This window comes from Ornithorhynchus anatinus, chromosome 8 (genome assembly GCF_004115215.2).
Source record: "Ornithorhynchus anatinus isolate Pmale09 chromosome 8, mOrnAna1.pri.v4, whole genome shotgun sequence".
Lineage (NCBI taxonomy): Eukaryota > Metazoa > Chordata > Mammalia > Monotremata > Ornithorhynchidae > Ornithorhynchus > Ornithorhynchus anatinus.
This window is the reverse complement of record NC_041735.1, coordinates 47,479,062-47,491,678: the sequence shown is the minus strand read 5'-3', so window position 1 is coordinate 47,491,678 and position 12,617 is coordinate 47,479,062. Positions and strand designations below refer to the sequence as shown.

At 40.7% G+C, this 12,617-nt stretch overlaps 1 protein-coding gene across 8 annotated transcripts in view; it reads left to right on the top strand.

Moving 5' to 3' along the window:
* Window positions 1-12,617, top strand: part of NEK10 (NIMA related kinase 10) — a 124,052-nt gene that overhangs the window by 68,732 nt on the left and 42,703 nt on the right. For all 8 annotated transcript variants that reach the window (XR_003761645.1, XM_039912945.1, XM_039912946.1 and 5 more), the window contains 2 exons: window positions 9,349-9,478; window positions 11,540-11,610. Coding sequence is in view for 7 of the 8 variants with exons in the window: in XM_039912945.1 (XP_039768879.1) it covers window positions 9,349-9,478; window positions 11,540-11,610 (201 nt within the window). In the remaining variant the exon portion in view is untranslated. The remainder of the gene's footprint in view (window positions 1-9,348; window positions 9,479-11,539; window positions 11,611-12,617) is intronic.

The window sequence follows — 12,617 nt, the reverse complement described above, 5'->3', positions numbered from 1 at the left end:
CTCATTATCCCCAAAGGAGAACCAGGCTTCCTGCTTGAAGCCTGGAAATCCCATTTTCTTGCTTTTGCTGTTGAACCATTTTAGTCTAATGTCCTAAACTTGTTAACCAACACCCCTCTTCCTCTGATTCGTTTGATCCAAGTAGGTTCAGCAGGTCAGTGATTGGCACCTAATGCAAATGATCCTATATAGATTTGATAGATTTGTTTTCCTCCATCTTCTGTTTTGACCGGGGTGTTGGGGTGGAGTGTCCCTCTGGCCATGCAGACGAAGTTAGTTTATGGAAAAAGGTTTCCCAGGATTTTCTATTGTCTCTTAAATTAATAGCCCTCCGAATAGCTTTACTTCCTCCAGATTGTGGGAACTTGATTTTAACATTGTCCTTCTAATTGGGGTTTTCCTTTCCCATGAAGCTTCTCTCCTTCTGTTTCCAAGGTTTTTATATTTTCTCTTCCCACACATGGGTGATAAGGGTCAGATGTAGGTGACCATTACAGCAGGCCAAAAGCCAGATTAGAAATCTAAAATGTTAAACTACATAAACTATTATTTTAAGAGGAAAAATGTATTTTTTGACCACAAAAATATTGAAGATTCTTGCAAATAAGTGAGTTTCATTACCCCAGTTGCTCATACATGCTTAGTCTTTGTTACTGTAACCATAAATTGTCAACTTCCAACATGTGTGCCAGAGAGTGGCTTTCACTGGCTCCACCAACCAGTCAGTCATATTTACTGCGTGCTAATGTATGTGTAGAGCATTGTACTAAGTGTTTGGGAAAGTGCAATATGGCAGGGTTGGTAGGCACATTAACTACCCCTGCGGGGCTTATGGTGTAGAGAAACAGTGTGGCCTAATGGGGAGAGCACAGACCTTGGAAGCAAAGGGACCTGGGTTCTAATCTCAGTTCTGCCACTTATCTGCTGTGTGACCTTGGGCAAGTCATTTCACTTTTCTGTGCCTCAGTTCCCTCATCTATAAAGTGGGATTAAGACTGTGAGCCCCATGTGGGATAGGGACTATGTCCAACCCGATTATTTGTATCTCCCCCAGCACTTAGTGCCTGACACATAGTAAATACTTAACAAATGCCACAAATATTATTAGTATTATAGGAGGTTCTTACAGTTTGAAGTCCAGTGTCCAGTTCTGTAAGTTTTGTGGTGTCAATTCCAGGTCATGGATAATTCCAGTTTGGAGACTTCAAGGGACTCAGGAGTTTTAGCTTCTTCTCGAATGTTAATCAAACAATCAGTGATTCATTCATTTAGTCGTATTTACTGATATCAGTACAACAGTAAACCGACACATTCCCTGCCCACAAGGAGCTTACAGTCTCGAGGGGGAAGACAGACATAATAATAATAATGTTGGTATTTGTTAAGCGCTTACTATGTGCCAAGCACTGTTCTAAGCGCTGGGGTAGACATAGGGGAATCAGGTTGTCCCACGTGGGGCTCACAGTCTTAATCCCCATTTTACAGATGAGGGAACTGAGGCACGGAGAAGTTAAGTGACTTGCCCACAGTCACACAGCCGACAAGTGGCAGAGCTGGGATTCAAACTCATGAGGCCTGACTCCAAAGCCCGTGCTCTTTCCACTGAGCCACGCTGCTTCTCCACTATCGATAAATTACAGATATGTACATAAATGCTCTGGGGCTGGGAGAGGGGAAGAGCAAAGGGAGCAAATCAGGGCGATGCAGAAGGGAGTGGGAGATGAGGAAAGATGGGGCTTAGTCTGGAAAGGCCCCTTGGAGGAGATGTGCCTATAGTAGGACTTTGAAAGAGGGTAGAGAAATTGTCTGTCGGATTTGAGGAGAGAGGGTTGTCCAGGCCAAAGGCAGGATGTGGGCTAGGGGTCGTCGGCGAGACAGGTGAGATGGAGGCACAGTGATTAGAACTAGAGGAGCAAAGTGTGCGGGCTGGGTTGTAGAAGGAGAGAAGCGAGGTGAGGTAGGAGGGGGCAAGGTGGTGGAGTGCTTTAAAGCCTATGGCGAGGAGTTTTGTTTGATGCGGAGGACGATGGGCTTGTATAGTCATGAAAGTCTCAATCGTAAAATCCTATTAAATCTATGTTCTAGATATTAAAGAAATATGATTTTACATTTCTTTGAAAGTAAAATTTATATCTAGAAACCATATGGAAAATGTTATGGAAATTCATCATCAAATATTTGAGCATACAAATACACTCAGAGCACTCTTCTGGGAGTGGGTGGGGGAAATAAAGATAGACATGGTTCCATGATTCAAGAAGCTTACCATCTACATTGACAAAATGCATCTACAAAATCCAATTTTTTTTGCTTTTCAGAATAGGAAATTCTTTCAATAGTAAACATAGTAAGCATGCTTGGTTCAGGGCCACACACAAATGCACACCATTTCATTCAACATCGTATCACATTCCCTCCAGATAGAAGCATGCTATCCGTTCCATCATTCCTTAACAGTCTTCTATCCAAAATGTGTAGTGAGAATCATCGATTCAGTTTCCTCAGTTCTTTGCCCTGTTTCCATAAAATTAACCTATTGTAAATTTTAGCCTACTTAAATGGTATTTTGCATTTTCTGAGTAGCTTATTTTTTCTTGGACCAAAAACATCCATCATATCCTTGGTACCTGTCTTCTTATAGTACGGTAACTGAACCAATACATTGCTGATTATAGGGTACTTATAACGTGGCTAGGAATGGGTGCATTGGATTTGAATTGTGCAGTAAGACCATCCTTATGTCACATCCCAACATGTCATCTCACTTACCTCTGTAAAAACAAACAGAGCGGGTGTAATAAGGTTTTTCCTAGATTTCCCATAGCATCCATAAGCAGAGAATGAAATTGGGACATTGGTAACGACCATTGCCATCTTATACTGATGACCTTCTAATCCTCCCTGTTGCTCCCACCTGCTCCCACCAGGAACCATGAGGGAGCAGAGTTCCAGGGCACGTTCCCTGGACTTCAGCCCTGGCCCTACCTTGGGTCCGCTGCCCACCCGCATCATATCAGAACGACTACTAAGCTATTTTAATACAAGATGACTTCAGCTGTATTTCGGTTGTCCCATGAGAAGACCACATAATGCTGATAGCACTGGAAAAGAATGCCAAGCTTGCATAGCATGAATGCTGTTTATCATATTTATGCTGCCTTGGCCTAAAAGATCCCTAATGAATGCACATTATAATAAAATTCATAGTAATTTTATCATCTAGTGTTACTGTGACATTTAAAAATTGGGGGTTGATCACGCACTGCATGATTTATAATGCCCTTATCGCTTACAGCCTGTCTTGTCTTATGCTGTCGAGTTGCCTCCAACTTATAGCAACACCATGGACACTTCTCTTCCAGAGTGCCCCGCTTTCCACCTGCAGTCATTCTGGTAGTGTGTCCATATAATTTTCTTGGTATAAGTATGGAAGTGGTTTACCACTGCCTCCTTCCGTGTAATAAACATGAGTCTCCGCCCTCCACTCTCTCCCGGGCCTCTGCTGCCCAGCACAGGTGGGTTTGAATTGTAACATGTAGGGAGTTTATAATATAGGAAGCATTCTTGTCCCCAGTGGCCTCTTTCTAATAGATAGTCACTGAATCTGATGAGATGGATTTGACACCTGGAGGTATAAAATAAATCTATTCAGAAAAGGTAAGCATCTGAGCCCCCCCAGGAAGTGGAGCTCCCCAAAAGTCTCCCCAGTTCATTTAAACACTGTCTGGCAGATCTTCAGGGCAGCCAATTCAGGAGGAGGCTCAGTTACAGAGGGACATGATTTTATTGGAACTTCATCCACATTTCATGAAAACTGCACCATTGTTTGACTGACCTTTCATATTGGAGGTTGTGTTACCCAAAGAGAGGGTTTCTGAGTCCTGGATCTGGTCTATCTCTTTCCCTTCCTTCCAGCAAATATTTTTTTTTTCTGTGCTAAAGAGAATTTGATTCTGTTAAATGTAGGGGAAAAAAAAGCAGTATAGGTAGATGAGTTTGATAACCTAGTTCCTGAGTATCTAATGAACTATTTAATAGACTCAGAATTAATATACCTTGATGAGCTACATAATCCCATATCTATCTTTAGCAAATGCAGCATATATTGCATGGAGAATTAGTTTCTTTTATTGAAATATCTCCAGAGAACCCTACAATGTCCCCAAATTCGGAGGGTTATTTTAATAGTTATTTCCTGACATTGGTGCTTCCTAACAAAAGGGAAGCAATTTCTTGTGAGGTCTCTGAATATCAATTCCCGGACTCTCCACTCATATATTATCAGTAAGATATTTTTCCAATTATAGTTTTCAAATCCCTGTCTAAAACTTTGGTTTCTTCTTCATTTCCAGTTGATATTGGACCAAATTAATCCATTTTAGCCCTTAACCTCTTCTTCTAAAGGATTAATAATAGAATATAGCTCTAAAAATTTCAGCTGGGTATTTATAAATTCACTTCTTTTGTAAACGAGGAGGTTAGAGAGAAGTGATGTGGGCAATGCCTAGGAGTACATTGGGTAACCTCTGATCTTTTCACAGTTACTTATTTCTTTGGTTGTTAAGAAATTAAACTTTTCTGCCTCTCTTTCTCCACCTGTAAAATGTTGGCAATAGGTAGGGTTTATAAAGTACCTTGAGTTGCCACGTGCCCTCTGAAGCTGAATAACGAAATAAAGCCTCCTTGTGTTTCCAATTCATTCGTTCATTCAGTCGCATTTATTGAGCACTTACTGTGTGCAGAGCACTGTACTAAGTGCTTGGAAAGTACAATTTGGGAACAGATACAGAAAATCTCTACCCAACAACGGTCTCACAGTCTAGAAGGGGGAGACAGACAACGAAACAAAACAAGTAGACGGGCATCAATAGCATCAAAGTAGATAAATAGAATTATAGATATATACACATCACTAATAAAATAAATAGAATAATAAATATGTAGAAATATATCCAAGTGCTATGAGGCGGGGAAGGGGGTAGAGCAGAGGGAGGAGGTAGGGGCAATGAGGAGGGGAGGAGGAGCAGAGGAAAAGGGTGGCTCAGTCTGGGAAGGCCTCCTGGAGAAGGTGAGCTCAGTTGGGCTTTGAAGGAAGGAAGAGAGCTAGTTTGGCAGATGGGAGGAGGGAGGACACTCCATGCCAGAGTTAAGACGTGGGCCAGGAGTCGATGGCGGGACAAGCGAGAACAAGGCACAGTGAGGAGGTTAGCGGCAGAGGAGTGGAGTGTGTGGGCTGGGCAGTAAGTAGTAGGAGAGAAGGGAGGTGAGGTAGGAGGGGGCAAGGGGATGGAGAGTTTTTGAAGCCAATAGTGAGGAGTTTTTGCTTCATAGAAAGGTTGATAGGCAACCACTGGAGATTTTTGAGGAGTGGGGGTGACATGCCCCATATAGAGTGAGCTTGCTTCTGCTTTATTTGGAAAACTACCAGATAGGTTAGGACCACACTCAGTGTGCTAAAAATGAGCTGGTTAGTCTTCATTTGTAAGGAGTCCAGCAGTATAACCGGATTGCCCAGGTCAGGTGGCACCTTGTGGTTCCTGGGCCTGGTAGGCTAGAGGGGGCCTGCCTCAAGTGTAAGGATTGGTAGTCTCCTAGGGCCCTGCATGAGGGGAGACTAGGTCTGGGGGACAGTCTGACTCCCCTGAAGCATTCCTAAAATCAGAAATTGTTCTGGGATGGGCTGGATTCTCAGACTCCATTGCTGTTTTGAGGCCCTCTGATGTAGCCCAAATGACCATGGGGCTCATGGATTTCAGGTCTTGATGTCCACTACTGTATGTCCATTGATGTATGCCTATATCCCTCTAGACTGTAAACTCGTTGGGAGCTGGGAAAGTGTCTTTTTATTTTTATATGATACTCTCCTAAGCGCTTAGGTCAGTGCTGTGCAGATAGTAAGCGCTCAATAAATATGATTGAATGAATGAATGAGTGAATATGCCTTGAAAAGGGCCTCATCTCATCCGCTGCAATGCAGTGGCAACACTGTAGCTCATTCATAGCTGATGTGGCCTATCTCCTCTGTTCCCTCCATTCCCTCACTGCTGGCCTGCCTTTAAATGGCCCCCGGGTAATAGGGATTGCAAACTGGTTATCAACCCTGTTTAGAATGCCTCTGTCACACCTCCTCCAATTACACCCCGGAAAGTTAGCCGACTCTAAGCTCCTCCTCTGGACTGTAAACTCCTCTGTTGTACTGTACTCTCCCAAGTACGAAGTACAGTGCAGTACATCTGCATACAATAGGCACTCAAATATTTACCACTGATTGATCCAAAGTGTTGTCCACACTAAGCCTTTTCCATTCAGGGGACTATGCGGAGGTGTATTATAATTTTAGTAGAGAGGGCATGGGTTTTAATCCTCCATTTGACATTTCCGTCAAGTTTCGGGTTGATTTTTAAAGCTGGCAGTTAAATAAGATGTGTTGAAGTAACTGGATTTGGGTGAGCATCGAAACAAAGTTTGCAAAGTTTTTGTTAAGGACAATTCTTTAATGTACACATAACTAAACATTTGTTTCACTCATTTTATTTTTGGCATATATTTACAGTGCCATTTTAAAAATATCTTGTTTTGTGGATTTTTTTGTTCGTTTCTTGAGAATACACTCTACCATTACTATCTATGGGTAATTATACTTCATCTAACGCTCTTCTAATTTTGTTGTGAGTGTGAAGTGATGCAAAAGTGACCAGCACTTCCATAATGTATTCCTGGAAAGAGAGTGTTTTTTGGTGTGATATATTTGCTTTCCCATCACTGATTTTTTTTCTGCCTCCAGCTTCCCAAATAATCTGAGGGAAAAAAACCAATCTCTTCTTGCTCGCCACATGCCAGGTAGAGCTGGTCTAATGATCCTTGCCTAAGACAGTTGTGCCCACCCTACCTTTAAATAGGAAAGAAGTCTTAAATTTGCCCTCTGAAAATCTGTGTTCAAATATGTCAAGGATTGTTTCTCTTATTGCTTGAAAATAACAAGCAGAGTGAAGAGTAGAATTGACAAGATGACAAGAGTAGAAGAGTAGAATTGACAAGAGATGTTTAATTTAGTGTCCAGCACCTTCAGAGAAGGAAGGAGGCAGAGAATGCTGATGTAGACATCTCTGAGAGATGCACCTCTCTCAGTCCTTTATAAACATCCCACTCATCTGAGTAGTAGCCCATAAAAACAAGAAACCAAACTCGAGGCACCTAAGGCTAGCCCAGAACTTCATCATTCAGTCACACCAAATCCCTTAAAAGAGATCCAAGTCAGCTGCAACTACAGTAGTTTTCCACTGACCAGGGTTGCCATTACTTAGGATCTGATTAAAGTTACCAGCCAGGAGATATAAAGTTGACGCTGATTTTATGATGTCTCCAGATACGGTGCCCAATTGTCCATGTTATGCTTCCCATAAAAGATGCCATCCCTGCTCCTGAGAAAGTTTACAATCTTGTGAAAAGACAAGAAGACACAGATGGCCAAATATACACATTACTGTTGTATGTGAAAAATGATTTTTGTGTGTCTCTCTGTGTGTTTTTAGAAATGGAAACTTGGAGCCTCCTTAAAACATTTAGTCCAGTGAGTGCTCCATATCCTGCAGCGATTAAATACAAACTAATTGCTACTGTTGTGTAAAGTAGCTGTGTAACTTTTGGCAAGTCACTTAACTTCTCTGTGCCACAGTTACCTCATCTGTAAAATGGGGATTAAGACTGTGAGCCCCATGTGCGACAGCCTGATTACTTTGTATCTACCTCAGTGCTTAGAACAGTGCTTGGCACATAGTATGAATACCATCATTATTATTATAGACCAGTATAAATTATCTCAATTTACCCTATAAAAGTACGACCACAAAGTCTAATGCTAAAGGATTTGATTCAATAAGCTCAACCAAGCTTCCCTTTCCAGAGGTTGGTTGGCAGTCAGAACTATTCTGCTGGTGTTTGATTATGCCTCTCCCGGATTACTGGCAGATTCAATTAACAAAAGGCTTTCGAATTTAAGAATGTTCAGTTTTTCCGGAAGAAAGATACCCTTGAAAAATGTGATGCTATTATTCAGTAATAGGAACCTGAGATTAATTGGAATCTGAAAATCCACGGCTCTAAGCCAGCATTAAATTTACAAGCTAGTTCCATCTCTTTTAAACTGGATAAGGGTTCTGCACCATCCTGAGTTTTCTCATGTTTTCCGTAGGCATAACATTTAAAGGCGATTGCTAAAAAAGCAAGGTCTCTATAGTCTGGCTGCTTTTTTTTCTAAAATGACTATATCAAAAATCTAAGAATGATAAAGCCATAGAAAAACCATTCTAAAGCTAAGCAGCTCTTTATGTAAAGTTATAATTCTGTTCCACTTTCAGATATAGACATTATTAACTATACTTACTCAGTGGTCATTATAATTGACATATAATCTAGATGGAAAAAAATTAAATCCATGGGAAATTTGATAGTGGTGATCAGTAAACACATGACATTTTAAGAGCTTCTCCATTGTATTTGCGAAGATATTGGAGGCCCTTTTATTTTTGTTCTCTTTTTACATATTTATGCTTAGCAGTCATTTTGTCAATAAAATTTCTCTGAAAGTTTTAAAAAAGTCCATATTTTCTAATGTGAATTGTTATAATGAAAATCAATAGAAAACTTTTGATAGTGTTTTCAGAAGCCAGTCACCTGTGATTAACTGCTCTCTGAAATATATTTCTGCTTTTCAAACATTGATCAAACCGGAGTTGCTTGAGTTAGGTTCATGGTACGGTAAGTGGGTGCTATTCGTACCCTAAAATTTCTTCTAAATAGCAAGTCCAGTTATTCACTGTCATTAATAGGTGTCTGTTAAATTCAAAGGCGATGTTACTAATAGTGACGTATATTACCTGTAACATGAAAAACATCTGAAAGAGTGTGTTTTGAAGTCTTTTTTAGAAATGGAAGGCGGGAGTTCGAAGCTGTGAGAAGTGAGTCTAGTGGAAAGATCATAGGCTTGAGTCAGAGAATCTGGGTTGAAATCCTTGCTCCACCACTTGTCTCTTGGGTGAACTCGGGCAAGTCACTGGACTGCTCTGTGCCTCAGTTTTCTTAACTGTAAAATGGGGATTAAATCATCCTCTCTCCAACTGAGACTGTGAGCCCTATGTGGGACAGGGACTCTGTCCAGCCTGATTATCTTGATTATCTACCCCAGCACTTAGACCAGTGCTTGACACACAGTGGGCATTTAATAAATACTGTTAAATAAAGCGTAATAAGTACCATTAAATATTTCCATCATATTCACTTTTTGGTTAAAAAAAAAAGTTTGATTGGCTTTTGCTTCTTTGTGCATTGATTTTATTTATTTTTACTCAGTCCCGAAGTTGTGCAAAGTGAACCATATGGAGAGAAGGCCGATGTCTGGGCTGCAGGATGCATCCTTTATCAGATGGCGACTCTAAATCCTCCCTTCTACAGTACCAATATGCTCTCCTTAGCAACTAAAGTACGCAGGTTTGCCAGAGCAAATGATCACTGGTTTTTTTCCCATGTACTATTTTTTTTTTCCTAAAAAGACCAACTTTTAGCAGGCCGCTTAATGGAGAAATGTGACGTGAAAACTCAAATATCAAAGTTAACACACCCATTTAATTTTTCCTTTCCTCATTCTAATGTTCACACCTCACATTTTACCGCAATGCATTTTCATTGTCATTATTCTGTAGCAGTTTGCATTAGAACTCTTTCATGAGGCTATGATTGCTTTTAATAAACTACAACATATAGCAGAGTTCAAAGTCTACCTGTGACCTAGCACATTCTCCCAACTAGTATTTTGTTGCAGTGGTTTTTCAGTTAATATGCATTCCTCCAAAGCTGTTCTGCCTCTAAATGCACTGTGAATAATTGGGCAGATCAGTCAGAAGAGTGAGGTCAGAGGAAGCGAGAGGCTGAAGTTGGTTTGAATATGATGCCAAGACAAACCATGGTGGCCAACAGACTATGACCTATAAACCCATTCACAAAATATAGTTATATACAAGCACAGAAACATACAGGTAAATACACATACACAATTATGTAGATTCATGACTTTCAATGGTGGTATTCTAGTGAAAGTATGGGGTGAAATGATCCTGCGTCTGGACCGAAATGGAATTGGAGAAGGCTCTGGAAGTCTTCCAGAGAAATCAAAATGGTGATTTCCAGAGGGCAGTTACAATGTAGTAATTATAGGAAGAGTATAGGTAGGCTATTTTTTTCTGCCTTCCAAGTACACTGCATTGTACTAAAGGTTGGGGAAGTACAACAGTCACTTGTCAGCTGTGTGACTTTGGGCAAGTCACTTAACTTCTCGGTGCCTCAGTTACCTCATCTGTAAAATGGGGATGCAGACTGTGAGCCCCACGTGGGACAACCTGATTCCCCTGTGTCTACCCCAGCGCTTAGAACAGTGCTCGGCATGTAGTAAGCGCTTAACAAATACCAACATTATTATTATTACAACTGAAACATCCCCCACCCCGGCCCCCATCAAAAAAAACAACAACCCATGTCTCCAGCTCTCAAGCATGGCTTAGTGGACAAAGCACGAGCCTGGGAATCAGAAGGTCATGGGTTCTAATCCCAGACTTGCCACTTGTCTGCTATGCGACTTTGGGCAAGTCACTTATCTTCTCTGTGCCTTAGTTACCTCATCTGGAAAATGGGGATTGAGACTGTTAGCCCCACGTGGGACAACCTGATTACCTTATATCTACCCCAGCACTTAGAACAGTGCTTGGCACATAGTAAGTGCTTAACAAGCGCCATTATTATTATTATTATATTCTTGGTGCCAGTAGAGATGATTAATTCAGACAGGGTCTCTAATTTTGAATTGGTGATTGGGCCTCTTAAAGACCTGATGCATGTGTGATTGTATAGGTGCAAGTAGAAGTGGGTGAGTCAGGAAGTTGTGGACCTGGCTGTTGGTTACGTGGTATTCCAGATAAGATTGGGGCTGGGTTGGGGCTGAACCCTGTTAAGGGTTCAGAGGGAGGAGTAGGTGAAAGCCTGTCAAGTTGATGAAGCTGGCTAGGATGGAAGTCATTCCATAGAACAGAGGAGGGAGAAGGGGAAATTTGTGGGGTGGAAGTGGAGAAGAGGGAGAGAATCTAAAGTGAAAGGAGGAAATAGAGAAAAAATAAGAGAAACGGAACCTGGAAATTAGATAGAAGATAGAAAACACTGGGCAATACTGGGGAAAAGATGATGGGAAAGACTCAGAAAAACCTAAAAAGGGGGGAAAACTTGTAAAAGGAGATTAATTTCCAGAGTTTGAGGTCATTTCACCCATATTTGGCTACTATTCCTCATCACCTAACAATTGCTTCACCTACATTAATCTCTTTTTTGGGTAAGGAGACAGTCTCTCTGAAAAAAATCTATGTCAAAATACTCTCATAATGTTGTACTACTGATGGAATATCTGTCATGCTGTTCCAGATGAAAACATGAATCATAAAATACTTTCGTAAATACCATGTAATGGAATATTTTTCTCTATCCAACTATTTGTTTACAGATAGTGGAGGCTGTGTATGAACCTGTGCCTGAAGGTGTCTACCCTGAAAAATTGACAGTTATCATCAAAAGGTCATTACTTATCTAGTTTCCGTATTGTGTCTTTTCTGGGAGGAACTTTTTTATTTATTTTCATTAATAACAGTCTCCCATTTAATATAATAATGTTGGTATTTCTTAAGTGCTTACTATGTGCCAAGCAGTGTTCTAAGTGCTGGGGTAGATACTTGGTAATCAGATTGTCCCACGTAGGGCTCACAGTCTTCATCCCCATTTTATGGATGAGGTAACTGAGGCACAGAGAAGTTAAGTGACTTGCCCAAGGTCACACAGCTGACAAGCGGCAGAGTCGGGATTAGAACCCATGACCTCTGACTCCCAAGCCTGTGTTCTGTCCACTAAGCCACGCTGCTTCTCTGCAGATATGCCTCGGGGCTGACATTCAGGCCTGAGAACCAGTGCAAAGGAATTGATGATAGCGATAAGAGGTTTGTGTAGCACCTCTCGATCCCCCCATTCCTGCTGGTCGTTTTCCCACAGTGTCACATTTTTCTGATTTTTAGACATCTTCCACTATCAACAGGGAAGGAGGTGCCTAAACCATTTGTAGTATGTGAATTCAGTTACAAGAATCCAGTAGATGATGATTCTTGGCACACAGTATATACATAACAAGTACTATAACCACTGTTACCACAGCGAGACTATTTAATTGGAGTTCTCTTATTTCATTTCAGTTTTGTGTCATTCTCAACATTTGATTGTTAAAAAAACTTTCCAAAATGTTCAAAAATTAAGGCGCAAATTCTACTGCTTATATTTTCTAAAGTTTATTTCCACTGATGCAAGTCTTTCAAAAACTGAGCTATATACTTGGAACTCTTTTAAGATTTCTGATATTTATATATTTGATTTACAGTTTCTTCTTTGATGAACTTATCAAAATCAAATGAGATGACCAAATGATCATCTGCGTAAATTCATAATCATGGACATTTGTGCTAAATTTTCAGTAAATCTTGGATTTGAACTTCTGATTTTGTTATCTTAATCATTTTTCCTGACTTGGCAATTGCACA